The 22,173-nt window shown below is 37.6% G+C and overlaps 1 protein-coding gene across 2 annotated transcripts in view; it reads right to left on the bottom strand.

Annotated features, from left to right (window-relative positions):
- Nucleotides 1-547: 547 nt before the first annotated feature.
- BRE (brain and reproductive organ-expressed (TNFRSF1A modulator)) overlaps nucleotides 548-22,173 on the bottom strand; it is a 166,221-nt gene continuing 144,595 nt past the window's right edge. For both annotated transcript variants that reach the window (XM_017744828.1, XM_017744827.1), the window contains one exon: nucleotides 548-4,927. In XM_017744828.1, coding sequence (XP_017600317.1) covers nucleotides 4,864-4,927 — 64 coding nt within the window. In that variant the 3' untranslated portion in view covers nucleotides 548-4,863. The remainder of the gene's footprint in view (nucleotides 4,928-22,173) is intronic.

Below are 22,173 nucleotides of genomic sequence, written 5' to 3' on the forward strand. Positions count from 1 at the left end.
ACATCAGACAGGGAACAGAATAAGAAAAGCAGGACTAAAATCACCAATATGCCATGGCCTTTCAAGGCATATGCTCAGAAATACATGGCAGAACTCTTGAGTTGTTGCAAAATAATACTTAGACTGCCAGATTTTTATTTCCTACATAGCTAAAATTACTTGCATGTTTCTGATATTTGTGTTTACCTTTCTCAAGAACAAAGTCTGAAATTATTCTCTGAATCTACAGAAATCAGCAAATTAAAATATTACAAAAACCCTGCACTGTTTGTAGACATTTTTCAGACTTTTACTGTCTTTCCCTGTAGGGGAAAACCCTATTGATGAAAAGTATAAACAAGATAAAATGGTGTCTGATCAGTGCTTTATTTAGGCTTCCTGCAGGAAGGGACAATTCACCTTGCCCCCGCTAATTTGCTAACATGGAAATTAAATGAAGATTTGGTAAAAAAAAAATGTACCCAGTGCCATCAGCATGATTATCCTCTCTGCTCTGGTAACAGCCTTTCCTCAGAATTCTTCTGTTGTGGAGAACACAACACTTGGCTTAGTAAATAAAAAACAGCTTCTACTTATTTTTACAGCACATAGTTCTACACTTAATGTAGGCTCACAAGATGTTGGCATACACCTTGTTGCCTTGTCAAAAAAAAGAACTCAAGTTTGCTAAAACCAGCAGTAACTAGTAAGGATGAAGCAAAATTGCCCCAGAAGAGGACAGATACCTGAAAATAAAAACTGAAAAGGAGATGACTTAAGGGATTTTCAGTAACATTTAAGAAGTAAGAGTACCTTTAGGTTTAATGAGCATTACAATACATCAATTACAGAGACATAAGCAATTTAAGGGAAGAATGTTCACTGGCAGTTCAGTTTGGTCACAGACTTCATTTGCTTCACAGGGCAAGGAACAGCACCCCATAATTAAGAATCATGGTCATAAGTTGTGTCCAAAGCTTGCTACCTCCTTGCAGCACATCTTTCTCACAAAGCTAGAAAGGTAAGAAACTCCCTTCTCTACTGACAAAGGACTCATCCTTTCATCTTCATGTACCACAGCTGCACAGACACAGTGCTAGAAATGTATTTCACACCTGCACTGGTGACCCTCACGTGCTGCTACAGGTTTCTGTTGCCTGCTGCTTCTCTGGTTAAGAGTACTGACACAGAAGGATGTCTAAGCTGCAGTCCCTACTCATCACTTAAAACAGGTTTCTGAGCTCTGCTAAACCCCCAGCCTTGGTATTAGGGGGCACTGCTCAATGGAGAGTACTCAAGATTTAATCCTCTCTTTCCTAGGTAAGAAAGCTCTGTGTAAAACCACCTGAAGTGAGACTTAAAGCACTGTACTTTATGGCTAAATCTCATCCACTGACTGAGTCACCAAAGATGCTTATTGCTGTAGGCTCTGGACAGGATTAGAGAAAGGGAATATACACAGAAACATCCCTAGGGAGGGTTTAACAATGCACAGATCTGTGCTAGCTCCAGCAATGTTCTATTCTCAAAAACTGACTCAAGTCTACTCTCTGTATGAATGGGAGTGCAGATTCAGCAAATGAAAAGTGCCAATCAACAAAGCAGTGGCCAGGACAATGGAAAGATCAATGAAGGCCAAGCCATGTATGGTATAGTTAACTTTTATTTATTCTTCCAGCTGTTTGTCTGGTCTTTCCAGCAAGTTGACGAAAGTCTGACTTTGAATCCTAAGATCTGGTATTACTTCTAGCACAGTGGATTGTGTATGCAGACGAATGAAGGCTTGACTCTAAGTTTGTGATTTAAGGACCTTTGGAAAACCATGCATTAGGAGGGCTTAGTAACTCAAGACTTACCACATTCTTTCAGTCAAAACTAGGACAGAACAGAGTTTAGGCTTTTCAATACCTTTGCAACATTGCTCTTTTTCTCCTGTGTTCTGTGGTTCTCATAAGCAAAGGAAAATAGCCTAGGTCTGACTGCTCCCTTCAACTGCACATATCACATAATAGGGAAGGAAGCGCTGAGAGTCTCAGGGCCGTTAAACTGGCCACAATGGAAATTATAAAACAGGAGATAACAGAAATAACTACAACTCATTATCCCAGCCTTCATGGCTAACTTAAATGCCTTCAATGGATACTTGGTGTGATATAAAATTATTCAAACTAATCTTCTCTTCTGGTATAGTATTTAAATGGAAATTCTTCTGGAGAGAAGCTTTCATTCATTCCAGTGTCTCTCCTCTCAATACCCCACTTGGAGAGCTAACACCCAATACTTCTGAGAACTATTAGAAAGGGATCCATAAAATACCATGTAGGTCAAAGAGTGCAGGATGGCCTTGAAATAAAGAAAATGTTCATTAAGTGTAACAAAACCACCTTTTCTTCTAATCTAAAAATTGATAGACTTACATTAAACACAAACAGTACAGTTTTTCATCTTTTCTACCTTTTTTTTCCAAAATACTACCAATTGTAGCATGACATTAAAATTAGACTGAAACTATTGATTTGTTTCTATGTATGTTAGTGAAAAGTTGGTGAAACTATTGAATTCAGCACAATTAATTGCTGGTTTAGGCTTTTTGTACCCTCAAAATATTCTCTTTCACGGCTCTAAAACTCTTCAATAATAAAGCGGTTCATTGTCCAGAACAACTAGGACTGAGGTGAAGGATGCATTTTTGGTTGAAAACAAACCTAAATTCTGAAGGGTGGACCTCTTTTCAAACGACTGTGCAATTGCTAGCCTTTGAATGACAATAACTTCTGAAAAGATAAAAAAAATACTGGTGCCACTTGGGCAATCAGGTATATAAAGCACACAGTGTGTTCATGGGGCAATCACTACAACACTGAATCAAAGGCAAAGATATAAAATGTAAGATTCCAGGAATGTACTGATGCAACTTAAGGGTTTGGTTTATACCTTTTGAAGATGGCTAGAGATTGTTTCTATCAGATTTTGAACACTATGAGAACAAATGTTTTCCATTAGCCACCTGCCTTCTCCCACCCCATTCACAAGGTTGGCTTACTCTTGAGTATGTGTCTCTGGCTTTGACCTGAAGAAATGTAGATGTGAGATCATCCCAGTATACTAAACAATATTTTGTTCTTAAGTCACCTGAGGTTGTTCAGTTATGATTTTGCTATTCACATAGACCCATTACCTTCCACATCTGCTCTAAGCATGCAAAAGCCTCATGCAATGTCTCCACAGAGGGAATTCAGGCTCAGACCTTTGAAACTGTTGACAGTCCTCAGATAATGCACTGAGAGTCACAAAGGGGTGGGTCACAGGACAGAATATATCTCCTCTGCAGACTTAAAATAAAACTTCTGATTTTGTTTGCAGCTTAATTTTCAGCCAGAAACTTCAGTATTAAATTAAAATTTCCCCACAAACTAGCTAAAAATACCTGTAGTTTTTAGAGGTGAATTATCTGTATAATTCTTAATTGTTAAGCTTCACTACTCAAAACCCATCTGTATTTCCTAGGTGAATATAAACCCTGAAAAGCACTATTTTTCATGTGAAATAACAAGTTATAGAAAGGGTAGGAGAATACTGCCAATCAAGTAGTTTGATGAGATTTCCTTGCATGTGGTGCTATAGTGAATAATTTAAAATTAAATGTTTTCCAGTCCCACTGTATCATCTGCGTACTATTCATTTAGTTCCTTGTATTTAGCAGAAGTAGGGCACATTTTCCAGATACCATTTATAAGCAACATACTCTGTTAATTTTATTCCTTACTGGAAAGTACCTTGGTCTGTTCACAAATTAATTGGGGAAGTGACATCGTGACCATTAGTCCCAACTGGTGCGCCTGACACAAGCAGGAAAGAAAGGATGAATAGCTGGGATTTTGTGTTTGGCATTTCAGAATTAGGGGAGGTAATGTTTCCAGTTATATACATCTAAAAATAATTTCTGAGAAGATATGTTGAACTTAAGCATTAAGCTAAATACCTACAGCCCCTATGTTATTTCATCAGTTATTTTCCAAGACATCATTCATTCCTTTGTTGAAAGTTTGCTTCTTAGCAGTATTTATCTTATTTGGAAAAATTACAGGTCTATGAAAGAGCTTTATTTTGTTATACTGATTTATATAACTAGTTACTCGCATGTTGGTACTAAAGAAGCAGAACTTTTTTGTAATGGCACGGGGTGCTCATTAGGAAAACACCAAAATTGTACAACTGGAAATAAAAACAAACCATAAAAGCCTAACATTTCACATAAGATGAGCTTTCAACAGAAGTATCAGAAAAACCACCAAACCTCAAACACCTTGCCATATTAACTTCAGACCAACTGGAAAGGCACTGAGAGTTGAAGTGTGCAACTCATATCCATACCTGTGAGAGTAACAAGCACAGTGAGACGCAAACCTCCAAGGCAGAATATGGCACTGCACAGTCCATGAGGCATTCCCGGTACATATGGCAGTTTTATGTTTTCTTAGGATAAGCTGAAAATGTTAACTAAATATACACACTACATCATACTTCCATGGGGGAAAAAAATACAATTTAGACCACCTGAAGACAAGGAAAAAAGGCATAACATACATGAAATTGTTGGCACAAGAAAGTGTTATCATATCAATACATGCCCTTTTAAATTTAATCCAACAGATACATAGAGGAATGGTGGTGGCAGAGACAAAGGGGCAGGGCTAATATCAAATATTCAGTTCTAAGCATGCTAGTGAGGTCTTTGTTTCAAAAACTGAAGCTACTAAAACCACTTCAGAGGCAAAAAAGCACCTATCAAGATAGTCCAATCCATTTCCAGGCATTCTTCTTCTGGGCTGACATGTGCAGATTGAAGGATCTGTCCAGTATAGTTTCCATGCCCGAAGCTGCCTAAAGCTTCCCATTAGCAAATGCTGCCTCCTGGAACTGAGGGACAAATGTCTTGAAATATGTCCTAGTGAAAAGAACAGAAAATATATGATTAGGAAGGAGTAATCTTAAAAGCATGAATTGAAGCACTTGATGTTTCCCACGTTTCCTACTTCCCCTGTGTGGAAAAGGCTTCACACATGGTATGAAAGGCCCAAAGACAGACAAGGCAATGGAGCAGGAAAACAGTGAAGTCAGAATACGTGCAGGAGATAAGCTCTTGATCTGTCTCCTAAGAGAAACCTTGACACTGTCACTGCTGATGGCAGCAGTTTACATAAGATAATACCAGCAACATTGGATGAACTGTAATTCCTTTTAGTAAACTTCAAAATTTATAGGATAATGTCCTTTTCTGAAGTGTGCTTTGTATATTTTGGATCTTAGTCTATCTTCTTTACAAAGGATCAAGTGACTCATATAGTTAATCCTATATATCCAAAACTGAGTTAGAACTGTACCTTTGAGTTTTTTGTCCTGAGACACTCAACCATGTAATAAATGTATTTTAGATGTCCCAGGGATGCCCTTTGTTTGCCAGTTATTGTAGAAGTTGCTTCATCATTTTGCCTTTGGTTTCTGCCTACTGCGTTTTGCACCGAACTTTCACTTTCCCTTTTTTTTTAAATTTTGTTTTCTATTTGTATCACTGGTCTCTATAAATTTCTCTCCTGTTCTGCTCACCAAGAAGAAATCTAAAGTGAGAATAGCTGCAATGTCATTTATTAGATTCCTGATCTCTCTGCTGCTTTACCTCCTGAATGAAACACACACTAAGCAGCTTCACAATCATAATGTGTTTCATAACTGCAGTAGAAGCTTTGGCAATCACCGAACAACAATCATACTTCCTCACACCTAAAAACGTTGCAAGACCACAAAGAGAACGCTCCTCTCTCTTTGTGAGGTTGTGCCTGGCAAATTAATTAACAGATAGCTGCAGTCAGCTTTTGTGCACAAGCTGTAAACACACATGAGATGATGTCCAAAGGTTAAAAGAGCAAAGGAAAGTAAAAGCATTTCTGGACTGAGGAGCTGATCCCAGAAATGGAAACCAGAAAGAGGACAACCAGCACACACACACATTTTATAGCATACAAGATTGTGCTGTGTATTTACAGAACACACTCTGGTTTATTGAAGCAAAGTTCAGAAAACAACCTTCATCATCATGCCCGCAAAAGTGATTGTTCATGCTGGCACACACTCATACATAAACCAGCTGAGAAGGTCTGCCTGTCCCCTGATCTCAACAGCTGAGTGCCATTTCTGTATCTGTGTTTTTTCTACCATACCTTTGAAATTGCAGCTTTTGTAAGTCCTGGTCAATTCTATGTATTTTGCTAGCTCAAGAAGTATCACCTGCATGTTGCCAATGTCAGGGTATCTTTTACTTTTTCTTGGTTTATCTGTCCTTACATTTAATCATGCTTCTCTGCTTATTTTAAATAGCTTCTCCCTTCCCCTTTGACAGCTTCTCTGTAGACTCTCTTCCATTCACATGATCTTAACTGACTTGATAAATGTTACTTAAAACTTCCCCTTCTAAAACTGGAAAAATTCTTAATTATTAAATGGGATACAATCAGAATTATTTTCCTACATTTTATTTCTTTTCCTTTATAGCATGTCTGTACTTTGTATTAAACCCACACTTACTGCATTATATGCAGCAATTATATATGCCTTTTCTGTTAGGTAAATTCCAGAACGAATGCTTCTGATACCACAAACACCCTCCCACACCAACTTTATCTACACTTGCATCCTTTCTTTTCACTGATTCCTGCAGTAGAGCTTGTATCCTTTGCTGCAAAACTAAGTCCAACACCCCCCTACATTCTGATCAGACGTACTGTTTCAAAGAGGATGTTATTTCATTGGTAGCTCATATAAACCTCTTGGCGATGTTGCATACACTACAAAAATTCCTTTGGTACTTCATCATTTTAAGTGTCTATTTGTTTTCTTTTTATACCTCAAAGTACATGCTTAAAGTTGCCCTTATCATTTTGGTCTTCTCCAGACTGAAGCAAATGCAGTGCCACAAGTGTACTCAGGTTATGTTCCTCCATTTCTGTCCCTCTCCCACACACCTTAGATATTTCAGATGAAACAAAACCGGAGATAATTACGGTTCATCACACATACACAAAAAAAAAAAAAAATTAACACCGCTCCCTTAACCCCCCCAAACCAAAACAAAATAGGCCCTGCTAAGAGATCCACAAGTTCAGTATACTTGATCGGACTGTATCAGCTACAGCACACTTAGTAGATTGAGGAGGAAGGAGGGAGAAGTAGGAGAAGGTAAATGAAACTCCTTAATGAACACTGGAAAATTTTTTCTAAATTTTTTCTTTTCATCCAAAGTTTGGGACAAAACCATGTGTTAAAACACCCGATTTTCCTGTGAAATGGAAATTACAAGATTTTTTCTCCTCTGCAGAGATTACCAGTAAGGAGGAAAAGAAGCACCAATCACCTTCTGAGTAAGTTCCATCTATCAACCATCTGGCATTGAAGTCAAAGTGTACATGTTTCTGCCCAAATAGGACCTTGACATGAACTATTATGTCACAACAGACGACATGAAATAACTTTAAGAGCGATATAAACTTTTTTGAAGGACAATACTCTGCTATAGACTGCATGGTAAAGGACTCTTTCACATGGAATGCTATTCCTTATAGAAAGACTTTATATCAAGAGACAACACTCACACTCCAGCATCTTGTACATTCAGGCACAGAGAAACATTGAATATAAACACGAACTTTGGAAAAAGATGCATTCCTCATACCCTATTCACATTAACACATTCACATGAATTTATACCCTCAATAACTATGATGTGTGCTATACCACAGGAATTCATATAAAAATATCTGAAATTTTTTTTCAGAAACTTTGTCACACGATATTCTCAAGCTATCTCCAAACTATTTTGAAATTATTACTTTTATACACACTAGATATGTATTTCAGCTCTGGAGAACTGCTATTAAAAAACCCAACAACAGTAATTTGGGTACCTGCTGAATTACACTGAAGATGAAGAAAGCTAACTTGACCTGTGGTCTCTGAAGGCTGTGTCAAATGGCAGAAATCAGCTTTTGACCAATGCCTTTTCTCATTTCTGGGAAAGATGGGAGATCCTTCTTTCTCCTGCTTTCATCTACCATGTTCTTGGTAGGTCTGCATCACACTGACCTCACACCAAGCTCAGAAGACCTGCGTAAATTCTCCTTTACGTACAGAGAAACTAATTTGTACAAAGTCCACAGATACTCTTTACGTGAGTGTTGAGTACAATGAACACTCACGTAAAGTAAAACACACATTGAGTGTTGCATCCTTCTCGTAATGGTTTAGATCTCAGCTTAAACAGTTTAAAGAGTTGCTTTCTTTTCAGCCTAGAGCGGGTGCCAATCTTCACACACTTACACACACTTGAGCTTCTTACTGTAAGACTCCATTGTTTTTTGTCTACTCGTTTTTGTTCCCTCAAATGGTCATTTTCCAAGTTCAAGGTAGTAAGTTACGAGGTTTCTATGGAAATTTTTCTTCAAAACTCCAGAAAACAATACATTTTGCTGTAGTTAACCACTTGGCACAGTACAATGAATTCCAGGTGCTACACTCAAGGACATCTGTTGAGAGTAAAGCACTTCTCTTTCCTTCACCTTATTATCCAGTGGAAAGAAAGTCTTGCTATTATTGCAAGTGGTAAGTGTCTAAAAGAAGGTAGAATTGGCTCACCTGCTGCTTACTATTTTCTAGTGATACGAAGCACTGAGTGTGGTACAAGGTCTCCAGAAGCCCATACATGTCTAAATCCCATGGTGTGGGTTTGCTGTGCTTAAAACATACTTGACTCAGAATTCACATGCTTTTGTGAAATTTCATTCTAATAGTACAATTTTTTACCCAGGGCAACTTAGTGCTGTGTTTTTTAAATGCAGTCGGTAGAAAATCTGCATTGACCACTTGATAATACCTTTTGCCTTCACGTATCTATGCTAAAAATCTGCAAAGATTTTAAATTATGTAGCTGCAATCTCCCATCAAACAACACTTCCTATGTATTTATGGTGAAAGCATCCTAACACACTTGATTTCTGCTGTTGCTTTTGCTGGACTGGTACTATAGCCAACTATACAATTGTGTTCTAGTTACCACTGCTAGTGTAATAAAGTTAAAACATTTGTTTAGGTGTTTCTACTTCTGTTAAAATCTTCACGTGGTAAATTCAGAGCAGAACATCAAGACTCAAACTCTGTGAGGAAAAAAATATACACAATGTTGTATCAATGAGATTTCTGCTTTTTATGTCTGGGACCCGGACAATCATCATGGGGTGATGAATCATCTTCCCAAGTCATTCACAAAATAGATTCCCCTTAAACTCCTCAATTCATGAGTGCCAAGTTTTCCAGCAGGCTGATCTCAAATTCAACCATGCTAGCCCTATTTGCACTCATGTTTTATTTGTTTCAGCTCAAGATGTGGGACTTTCAAGGAAAATGAAGGGCATGATGTAATCATGATGCTCCACATCAGGAACAGACTCAGCAGTACAGCAACACTTCTGCTACCGGCACAGCGACCTTACTGGCAAATTAAAGCTTTTGAGCCACAATCTTCATCTTTTCACAAAGACACAGAGACCTTATTGCACTGCATCAGGCACATGCATTGTGTTCCTTCTCATCTGAAGGCAGACTCAGGTTATTGCATTTGGATTTTTTTCCTACTACTGGCTTTGAGACCAAACTTTGTTCTTAAATATTACCCACTACTTCAATATTTTAATTAATTCTTGCAAAATATTTTAGTAAGTACTGCAACTGTGGTTTAATTCTGTAAATATATGGCTCTAATTATAGACCCTTAGTGTATTCAAAATCATAGCAGCCAGTGTATTTGACAAATACATCCATTTTCTCCTATTCTAGGCAAGGCATACAAGAAAACAGGAGTTCTTTTATTCAACTTTTTCAAGTTAATAGATCTGACTTGGGCAGGCACTCCTGTAGTCATGGTGATTTCTGAATAGTTCTACTTAATCCTTCCAAGTCTTCTGAAGTAAGGTCTGTAGGTAGTACCCCATTCTCCTCAGTAGTTCTCTATTGTCTGAATTGTCCAGCAGGTAAATTGAGTTTGTTCGAATAATCCTGGGACTGAGGTAAGGACTGAATTGTATCCTGCCCAGCTGTATTAGATACAACCAAGAATCTCAGGCATTTATCCCAACTGCTGTTCATTTCTTTTAAAGGAATTGTACTTCTAGGATTTACATCGTTTTGCATCCTGTATTTCTTTCCTGCTGTACCCTAGAAGAACTGCTTCAAGACATCTACAAGATTCTTCAATTCCACTGAATCCGGACAGAAAAACATCAACTCCATAGATGACTGATCTTCATAAATTAGCTAGAACAGCAATGTTCTCCCTTTTTCCAATTAAATTTGGTGAAAACAAGAATTAAGAAGGGTGTAGGTCAGAGTGAAGGATAGCCTGAGGCTTCTTGAGGTTTTTGACCTATTCCTTCCAGACTGGTATTATTATGCTGACACTTGGCAATAAAATCTTGTTACATAAATTATTTCAACAGCATAGCCATATTAGAATTATAAAAGAGCTTCTCCAGGCTTTATCAATGTCACTTGATTATTCACTTTCTGAAGCACAAAGTATTTTTGCATGGATCATACGTACATATGTAGTGTGCCTTTGTATTTTTATGTTCCTGTTGAAACTTGTTTTGGCACAATGAAAACTTGTTTTGAAAATACTGAACACCTACAACAATACCTTCTGGATGCCAGATGAGAGGATTTGTCCTCCTGTGACCACACAGGCACATCCAGCTGGTTTGGTCATGTAACTCCCAATACTTCACCTCCTGTACAGAAGGTATTTACCGTAACTTTCGAAACTTTCAAAATTTGCTGTTTCTGACAGAACAAAATCAAAGATGCCAACCTGTCTTTTTTTTAATATATATAATTGTTTTCTTTCTAAATTCCTTTTGTCAGGACCTACCTAATTTAATATCATTAGCACTAATTAACAAAAGGAACTTAAATTAATAAATTGTTACATTAATTCCAACAGTGGGTATGTATTTAGGTCATATTCCATGTAACTGCTCATTAGGTCCTTAACCTGTACTTACGCCCTCCTCCAGCATCTCTATGCCTTGCACTGAACAAGGACTGAATGCAGAAGTGTGGAAATTTACTGAAAGCCCATTCTTTTAATAGGCCTCAAGCCAAAGTTTGAGGTGTAGCTTTTTCCTTTAAAACTCAGACACGAGACATTTGAACATCTTTGCTATTTTTACTATATATAATGCATTAAAAACATATTTCCATTGGGTGAACCATGTTGTCTATTTATTCACAGGCACTTCCATAGCATTCCTCACCACGCTAAAGATACATGAGCACTCACAGCAAAGCTGAATAACCCCAGCTCCTGCTTTGGGATAACTATGGGGTAACAGGAGATTGACTCTACAGCAGACATTTTATGACACCTGTATTAGGAGAAAATGATTGTTGTATCATTCTCTCCACATCTAAGATATTACAGAAACTGAAGTGACAAATAGTTCGCAGCACTCTAACTTTTGATTCCCTAGCTGGAACTGGGCTTGTAGCAGGCAGGCCCACAACAGGGCTGGGTGCCAGGTGGCAAAGGCTCAGGAGCTAATTATAATCAGGACTATTATGGAATGCACCAGGCAATCAGGAGACAGCAGCATTTCTAAAACACCACTCAAATCCGAACATCACAAAAATTTATCCAAGCACAGTGGCAGAATGACATAGGTACCTTCCAGGATTTCTTTCTCACTTCAAATATACATAACCATACTTGGCATGTATTCATGTTTCTAAAGTAAGATTCTTGATGGCATGCTCTTTGGGATGTGGTTTTAATTTCCTTACTAGGCAGCTTTATCTATAGCAAATATTTTGCTTTTATGTGAAACACAATGTCTACACAGTTCTCCATTTTATACACCTCCAGAACTGGTGATGCCAAGCAAACATCTGAAGTGTTTATACAACAGCAAGACAATAGTTCTTAAATTATGGCTACTGTAACTGCTTAAACACACAAATGTACAAAGGAGTCAGTGCACAATGCCATTATGCTGCTAGCAATTTTTTTTCCCACGTGCCAAAACAAATGCATCACAATCCCTCTTCCTCTTCTAATACTTCTCTCTCTCTCTACCTCCTTTTATTGTGAACTACCTACGAGGAGATTAGTAAACTTCTTATGCCTATTTCTATCTGCCAGTCTATGCAAGGCACTGACTGTGCAACCAGGCTGATGGACAGAACAGTAGTCAAGCATCAAGAGAACTGGAGGTCTGCAGTGGGCAGCCATCAAAACGTAAGTTTTTGAGAAATACGGTTGTTTTCAGCTTAGTTTATAATATTGCACAACAGAAACAGTCTCCAAAATTACAAACAAACCAAAACATGTGCTACCGAAATCATAACAGGAAATAGAAGTGGCAGAACTAGTGAAATCAAGTACACATCAGAAGTTTAAACGTTAAAATTCACTCAAATCCAAAAGCTGTTTTCTGTATTTTACTAACAATATCTTTTTGCTCCAGAAGTTCTTTCTGGAGTTATTGCCATTTCTGATTCAAGTCACACAGAAAGGTACAAAAAATGGTTATATTTAGACATGTTTTTCAACAGTTTGGTGATTGCAGAATTAACAGGTGGCTTTAATCCGTATGAAGCAAACAGAAATAAAAATTAAATTTTCATTTTTTTATACATTTGCATCTGTTCCAAAAACCTATGGTGTCAATTGATCTTATAAATAAAGTGAAGAATTCAACATTGGTTTGCTGTAAAAGTTAAGATGACTTTGCTGCCCAACTTACCATAAAGCAAAATGAATTCTGACAATCTGTTCAAAGCACGAAACAACCATAAATATAACAATCTGACTAAAAGCAAAATATAAAGGAAGAGAGTTCTAGGGAACTTCTGTGGAGCCAGGATTGCAGATCATTATGTAGGCTGGCAATTAATGTTTATTTTAAAGCAGCAGCATAAGTAGGGTCATCACTTTGCAAAGGATGCTAACTTTGGTTCCAAGAATATATGCATTCCCAAATGTATGGACCTTTACTGACAATTACAGATAAAAATTACAGCTACTGGACATAATCAGTTAATATAGACCAAGGCCAGTAACTATGAAAGCAAATTTTAAAAATCATCTGGAAATCAAGATTCTGGTATTTAATGTCTCACAGATTTATGATATAGATATTTAAAAATTTACAAAGGTGTATTGCACAGATACAGTGAATCTGTGTTCCAAAGCATGCATAGAAAAATGAACCTCTCCTTTTGAAACAGTTTCATCAATGCCTTCTGCTTGCCAGTCAGTTCAAGAGATAAAACACTTCACTTCCTTCACCTTCTCCACAATGTACATAAATAGATTTACTTCAGTCAGTTGAAAGCCTGTGGTCTTAGATCATAGCAAATTTTGCTTCTGCTTTCTTAACTTCCATTTTCCCCACAGGGTAGTGAGTGTCTGTGAAGGGTGCATTGGAATATCTCTGTCACAGCACGGTCACTCCATTTCCTTATCAGTGGATCATGAGAATGATATTCCAAGGCCATCATGGAAAAACTCAGTCTTCATAGAGTCTTTTTAAATACAGTGTTAATTTGCAGGAAATTTCCAGTCCTATGAGCTACAGCATGACAAGTCTCCTCTATTTTTCCTAGTTGCTGAAGTGTCATAGCCATATTTTTCCACTCCAGGTAAAGGTTAACTTTTTAAAGGGATAGTGTTTATTCAAGACACATATTATTTCCTCTCATCTAGGCTACGTAAACGCACAATGAGCTCTACTGTTGGAGAGCAATTATTAAACAAACTCTTTATTAGATTTGAAGGAGAGAGTCAATGTGAGACAAGATGCAACTAGGAACCTCTTCAAAGCATAAAAGGCAAGGTAAAGAATGTGTGAAAGTAGTGATGATATTAAGTAGTAAGAGAAAGCAGGAAAGACTGGGCAAGAATACATTCAGGATTGAAGCTTGTAAGGAAAGACAAGTGTAGAGATGCAAGAAGAGAGGAGCTCACAGTAGTAATAAAATTTGAATTATCTTTAAGAGATTATTGAATCCCTTAATTGTAGTTCAGAGGCAGAAATGAAGAGTTACACCACAGATGCATCCATAACGAGTCTGACAACCAGCATCCCTGAAAACAAAGTTTGCTTGCAGGTGAAAGTACTGATTTCATCATGCCATTCGCTTTGCTTTGCCAGATTGCTTATCAACAGGGGCCGAAGGCAACATACCAAACCATAAAAGAAACCTCCTTGGATATTCATTAGGACAAACCAGTCAGAAGGAAATGGATGAGATGCCACACATCTGTGATTATATAAAACATATTAAAGCAGTTTTTTCTCCGTGCTATTCAAAAGATATATATTTGCTATTAGAAGTAAAAAAAAAAAATGTTCAAAAGGTTGGAGACCCATACAGAGGGGAAAACCTGACAGAAACAAACCTTAACACTAACAAGAAAATACAGAATAAAACAAATAAAAAATTAATTTGAGGAACAAATTAGCTCTGGCCCTCGAAATAAACACTAGTCAAACAGTATAAAATGTGGTCAAAAAGTAAAAAGAATGCTCAGGAGAACTGAAGTCACAAAGAATAAATGAAATGGAGGAGCTTGAAGAGGCTGCCATACCAGAATCCTGCTTTCCAAGAGATGTACCAAAAGATCTGACTCATGCAGAAATGTCAGCCAAAAAGGTAATGAGCAAATGAACAAAACACAACCAAATCAGCAGCCCCAGATTACATTCACACCCAAGTTCTAGAGAAACTCAAGTGTGAGAAAGTTAAACTCTTAAATAGCTTGTAACCTCCTGCTTAAAACATCTTGGTACCAGAGAAGTCTGATGTCAATTAAAAAAAAGGTCTGGAGGTCTGGGAGGATAGAAGGAACTCAGTGTGACCCAATGAATCTCATGTCCATACCTTACAAATTGGCAGAGACTGCTAACAGAAACCATAAATTCATAAAAAGTCCAAAATTAGTGGACTCAAGTAAATATGATATATTCGGTAGGAGCCAAACCTGTGCTTCTCAAGTCTCCTATTTTCTTAAGGTATCAAAACCACAGGGACAAGAGAAATTCAAGTGACACACACTGTTCAACTTACCTACAGGTATTTGGGAAGGTTTTTCAAAGGCACAAAACCACCTGAATTACCACAGAAGGAGAGAAGATTCATGAATGGATAAATAGCAGGTCAAGATACAAAGAAAAGGACAGGAATAAATGATGAACACCATTAGGGTGAAGTCACCTGAGAAGTGCACAGAAATGGGTGTTCTGTGATCAACACAACAACACAGACCTGTGTTGTTCATATTTCTACATGATGCAGAAGTGAGCAAAGGAAGATGGACAGGTTTGTTAATGCTAACAATTTAGTCAGGGAAGGGAAAATGAGGCACAATTATGAGGAACTGCAGATAGTTCTTATAGTACTGGAGACTAGGAGATAACATACTAGATGAAAAGTCAATATTGACAAACATGAAAGGAGAAATATGTGAGGAAAAAGACATAATTTTACTTACACAAAAAACACAGGCTCGGAAAAACAGACAAAAAGGAGATGTTGGTGCTAAAATGACGCTGTAACTAACCTTCATCTGTATGCAAAGAAACAAATCAGATGTTATTAGAACCAGAACAGAGAGTAAACTGGACAATATCACTACATCATCATATAAATGCACGGGGAATGTATCATGAGTAACACACAGCTCCCTGCCTCAGAAGGAAAATCACAGAAACAGTAAAGGGAGAAAGAAGTGGGACAAGGGTGATCAGAAACATGGAGAGGTTCTGGAGAAGGAAGGAGTGAGCAGAGCAAGAGAAAAGGTGACAAAAGAGACATGAAGAGGTTCATAAAACAAAGGTTATGGAGGGGATCAGCAGATTAACTTTGTGCTGCCTCTCTTCATACAAGAGGCCACACCTGTGTGATCCCTTGCCACAGAATTATATGATGTTATGATGTTGGTACAAAAAGCAAGCAAATAGAAGGAAAGCTAGGTAGGGTTACTTAACAGAAATGCTTACTTAACAGTAACTTAACTTGCACAGTAACAGTTACTTAACAGTACTGGATAAAGAAATCTTTGAGGATGGTGGAACATCCAGTGAAAATATGACTACATGCTCTTCCATGCTTTTCCACAAGCATCCACTACTACCTATTGATACAGACATGATAGTGGGCTAAATGAATGCAGAGTTTTACCTAGCTTAATGGAACAATTTTAAGTATTACTCAAAGGACAAGACTATGGAGTTCACCTACTATTTTTATTTAGTGTTTATTTTGTAACTGATCAAGCAACAGTATTTATCTGGGCTATTAAATCTCAGGCCCTTCCAAACCCATGTATTTCTCTCTACCCTTTTATCTCGAGAAAGGGAGGACATTTCTTTGCATAAGTTCCTAACTGTAATTTAATGCTTTAATATAGAACTAGCAGCTTTCATAAATGTATAATGGAGATCTCTAATAAAGCCAAATCAGACAGTGACTGTGTTTCACAGTATTTCTAGAACGCCACTTAATCCCAGTTATCCAAGAACCACCTACATTAAATTCTAACCTTTCATTCCTACAAAGCAGTTGTCTTCCAGCAAAGTGCTATTATATTCCACTTCTATCATGCCAACTTCTCCAATCTCTTCTGTGCATTTCCCTTGTCAATATAGGAGTGTACTTTTTTTGCAGAAAGAATATTTACTATATATCAAAACGCACATATGTACAGTTCACACATATACAGTTATCTATACAAAATCACAGAAAAACTAATTGCCTAACAGATTTTATTTCTAGGCACTTCCTATAGCACCTATACTCCTCATCTTTAAATAGTTGTTTTTCTTTCCTACAGTCAAAGCTTTAATGAGAAGTGACCAGAAACAAATACCCAGGCCCTTCTGTCTTGGCTGAAATCCACATAATGCATGACAGCACTGAAGATCCCTGGCAGGCACCTGTCAGAAACTAACATACCATAACTTAAGAGTCAGACTTAATTATCCAGGGAGACATCTAAAGAAAACTACATGAAAAATATGACTCCAGAAGTGCAACTATCATGTGTATGTACTGTATTCTGTAGTGTATGCAGAGGAACTATGTAAAAATAATGTCTTGGGAAAATGCTAATTAAAAGTTCTATCTAATTCACCTATTATATCTTAAAATCAAAATAATTTTGTTATTAAGTTTTGCTGGTAAATCAACTGCAGAACACACTACAAGCATAAGTGCAATCAGTATTTTAACAAATGGAGCTTTTTCCATTTTCCTTTCTACTGTTCCCATATAATTCTGATCAGCTGACACTCCCACAGTTTTGATTTAATGGTCTATAAAATCAAATTAACTTCTTCATAAGCTTCACCCGTCTGGGTCGCCACATCTCTGCTTGTTATGGCTGTCACAGTGTATTGGCCCTTTCCTGTTCTGAAGAGTGGCCCACCAGCGGCAACAAAGTGTCAGCTACACTCGATTTCAGGCAAGAAAATCACTTCAGTTCAGTTTCTGATGCAAAACTATCAAAAATCAGAGTTAAATGAGTGACCCAGCTCACCACCTCAGCCCTTAGTTGTACCTATCCTGGTGTTCTTCTCCACAAAGAATCCTCTGAGCCTTGCAAATGTTTGAACGCATGCACACACACCTAGGGAAGAACGATGTTCCTGGCTTCTATGCTTCTGTTCCTTATTCTCATTTTTATGAAATTCCTTTTAAGTTTAAGGTAACACACAACAAAGACTGTCATGAAAAAAGCTTCGTGAGGTGAGTATATGTAATGCAAATAAGTTAGTTTTTGGAAAACTGCTCTTTAAAGATGACTAATGTCATAATGTGTTTTCATTAACATGAAAATCACATAATACAGGCAAATACAATTTGATACTTATACAAATAAGCAAAAGAACCCCTTAAATACAATCCAAAGAATAAAAAAATATTTATTACCTTAATTACACCTATCAAGAAGAGAAGATTGTAAAAAGGGTGCAATATTTACATGTAAATTTTATAGTGAGATTCATGGTAGCATAGCTGGAACTCAAAAGTTTCATTAAAATTGTGAAACTTGTTATTTTAAAAGAATTTGAAATATAGTAATAGATATTCTGCCTAAAATGTGAAAGAAATCTGAATAATAATAAAAAAAATGGACAAGTTGAAACTGGTTAATGTCAAAATAACAAAAAAAAAAATCACTAGGGTACTCAAAATTTACTGAATACAACAGCAAGTCTTTGACATACTACAACTGATGTCTAAACAGCAACCCAAAAATTGTCCCTTTTTCTTTTCAAATATCCTTTTATTAGACTAAGAAATGCAATTTTTAAACTTGTAAATGTAATCATGGAATCACAGAACTGTTAAGGTTGGAAAAGACCACCAAGTTCATAGAGTCCAACCATTAACCCATCATTGCCAAGCCCACCACTAAACCATGTCCCTAAGTGCCACATCCACACACCTTTGAAACACCTCCAGGGGTGGTGACTTCACTACTTCCCTGGGCAGCCTTGCTTGACAACCCTTTTGGGGAAGAAATTTTTCTTAATATCCAATCTAAACCTCCCCTGGCACAACTTGAGGCCATTTCCTCTTTTCCTATCACTTGTCATCTGGGAGAAGAGGCCAACCCCCACCTGGCTACAGCCTCCTTTCAGGCAGTTGTAGAGAGTGATAAGGTGCCTCCTGAGCCTCCTTTTCTCCAGACTGAACACCCCCAACTCCCTCAGTCACACCTCACAGCACTTGTACTCCAGACCCTTCCCCAGCTCTGTTGCCCTTCTCTGCACATGCTCCAGCATCTCAGTGTCTTTCTTGTAGTGGGGGGCTCAATTATTCACATGACACACATCATCTAACTTGATGATACTCAAGGAAAAGGTATCGCTGAGGCTGAAAATGCTATGGCCCAGTTCACCAGCCTGACACTTCCTAACCATGGCACACTTTTGCTGAGCACAAACTGAAGCTGCAGCCATGCTGGGGATACATACGTGGCTTGCACAAGATGTGCCTGCATATTCCTGAAGATGCACTTGACCTCACAGCAGAGCAACAGCCAATATACAGTTGAGAGTACTTGAGCCCTTTTAAGCTTTCACCCTCTGAATGCCCTAAGGGATATATAAAATTCATACCACATTCAGCAAACACCGATGAATGCTCAGGGATAACAATCTTATTCAGAAACCCGTTTTATCAGCCAGTTTGGAAAGAAAGGGAATATGAACCCTTGGAAAAACTTCTTATTGTGATACCAGTTTTCCATGCTCCTGCTATTTTTAATGATGAGTAGGTGGATTTATGTAGGATAAAACAGTAAACTGAGTTTTAACTTGGTCTCCCCTGAAGTATGACCTAAGTCTACAGAGCAGCACTGGGTCGGACAGAAATTGGGCCAGAGTACATTTAAGAACTGAATTTCATTTGTATAAACAAACAAGCTTTATTTACAGTATTCCTCCATAAAATCCCAGGCTTCAAGTCTGCATGTTCTTTAAAGACTCCATTTATGTACACTTGAATGCCTTTTTAAGCAAGAAGACAAGAAAGCTTTCCCATGGAAACTGCACAGAGATGTTTTACTTCACACATACACCACAAACAAGGCTGCTAACTTTCCATAATTTACTGTATTTTCTTAGGCTTGCCATTGTATTTTAGGACCAAATCTTTTGGAGAAGCTGCTTACGCAGGAGGCCACAGACATAAAAATAAATGACCTAAAAGAGGCAAAGCCTGAGATACCAACTGAGAGGAAATGGCATCCCAGCAGCTTGTAAGGAAATTTTAATGTTTTTGGTTTCCCTGTTTCTAGCTGGAGGAACAGGTTAAAATTTTGTGTTAGCTGAGAAACAAGCAATCTGGAGGCAATTGAAATCACATTATTAAATCAGGACTTGATTCATCCTTCAGAATTAAATAAAGCCAGAGGGCAATCCCTGGGCTAAGACAATAGCAAGCTTCAGTTACCAGATGCTATCTCTCAGTGAAGAATCTAAGTCAGTGGGCTGCAAAGGAGCCCAGTGATTTTAAAATCTGCCTAAGAGGACACAGAAAAAGAGAGTCTGACTTCATGGACTTTATCAAGACAGATATAAATTGGTCCAATTACTTCAGCAAGAACATGAACAGTTTTTCTCTCTGAATAAAAAAGATCCAGCTAAACTGATACTCTGATATGGGAATTTGCCTTTTAGATTTAGTGATATGTCTCTAGGTGTGAATGCATGCAATCTACTTTTATATGTATGCATTTTAGGGGAGTAATTTTGCTCCTACCTATAGTTACTCCTGATTATTTCAAGGCTACAGCAAAGGGTTAAGTTCTAACTTCAAAAGAGATGCCTACTTCTGCTGGGGGCCACAAAGATAAGCAAGGATACCAAGACTTTCAAGTTTGGTCCCTGCACTGAAGGAACTGGATGGGCTCACCTGTTTGGGAAAAAAACCCCAACAATCCACAGCAAAACAACCTTGGAAGAAGGCTGGGCACAGAATCAAAGTCCCTTTGGAATGAACTTATGACAGCTCTGCCCATGAATAAGCAGGCTGTGTTGAGTTGCTGAAAACAGAGGCAAGGCTTGCCAAAACTGAGGATGAAGAAATCTGTGACTGATGCCGTTTCAAACCTGATGATTCTTCTACAGTTAGTGCAAGAGCAAGCAAAAGCTGCTCTTGACTGTGTTTTTAGCCCCAGAGAGGAAGATAGTGTACTGGTCCCTGAAGTTTGAGAAGAAGGGTGAAGAATTTGGTCAGATACTGGAACACCAAGCGGGAGATCCTGTGGCCCTAGAGCAATGGCCAGGAAGATAAACAGAGATGTTTTGTCTCAAAGAATGCTAAGCACTTGGGAGACCATTTTGCTAAGAGGGAAAAAGACTATATATAAGCACAACCTAATTGACAGTATTTAGGAACACAAACAAGTTGTCTCTGATTTAACAAGGGCTAAATTTACTTCAGCAGAGCAGAATGACATTGTTTCTCAAGAGTAAATAATGCATTATTTTTTCTGTTTTTATTTGGGAAGTTTTCATGTGGTGTTTGAACTAAAACATTTCTTTAGAATGCTTTCCTATATATCAACATATATTCCCATATAGTTGGTCCATAACATGTCTGTGGTAAAAATAAAATAGAATAAGAAGTTATTTGGTTGTGTTGAAACACACTAACCTATACTGAGAAGCCCCAGCAAATATTTTAAACACTGTTTACATAAGATGCTCAATTGTGTTAAAAATCTTTCTTAAAATACGCTCACACGTATCATAACATCATACTTGTCTTGATACAGATTTATTTATGGTACCTACTCAGGAATCACTAGCTGTTCCTGCAAGCCAAGCGCTTTTAACTGGAGCAGCTTCTCTGTCTCTTTGCAGCTCAATGATTGCTATTTCAGACATCTCAGCACACTGTCTTCCCCCGCTTCTCATCATCCTTCTCATATTACGTATCCAGTGTAAAACTCAAATGAACAGGCTCAAACGTAAGAGTGAATAACCTCACCAGAAGTACATGTGATAGTAAGTGTACACATTTAGTGCTTTTTATCAAAACTGTTGTAATACTTCTAAATTTCAAGTGCAGGGCAGAGAAGTCCATTTGTATACACCCACTCATAAGTGAATGCACTTAGCAGACAGCACATAGGTACTTGTAAGCTTTCAGCTACAAAAGAAATGCATTTTGTAATACGGTCATAAAAAAAGCCACAGCTATTGTTTCTTCTTCTTCTTCTTTTTCTTTTTTTTTTTTAATAAACAAAATACTCATAATATCCTGCTAGAGAAAAGAGGAAATTCCACACACACACAAAATCATCAAGAAATGATGCTCCTATAAACAGTATGGTGCCAAAACCAAATACTAGCAAAAAAAATTTTTTTACAATGCATCAAAATCCCAAATTAAATGTTACTTGATGTTGTCCATAGAATTTAAATTAGTATGAAAATCTACAAATGCATCAGTCAATTGTTGTTTGCTTCCATCATTTCCAAATTACAGTCTCTGACCATGCCACTCATTTGATTTACTCAGCCTGAACTATTTTTGTTTCGACTCTTCTTTATGCATATTTGCTGATTTAATTTA

The sequence above is a fragment of the Corvus brachyrhynchos genome, unplaced genomic scaffold, assembly GCF_000691975.1.
Source record: "Corvus brachyrhynchos isolate BGI_N302 unplaced genomic scaffold, ASM69197v1 scaffold258, whole genome shotgun sequence".
NCBI classification, from domain to species: Eukaryota; Metazoa; Chordata; class Aves; order Passeriformes; family Corvidae; genus Corvus; species Corvus brachyrhynchos.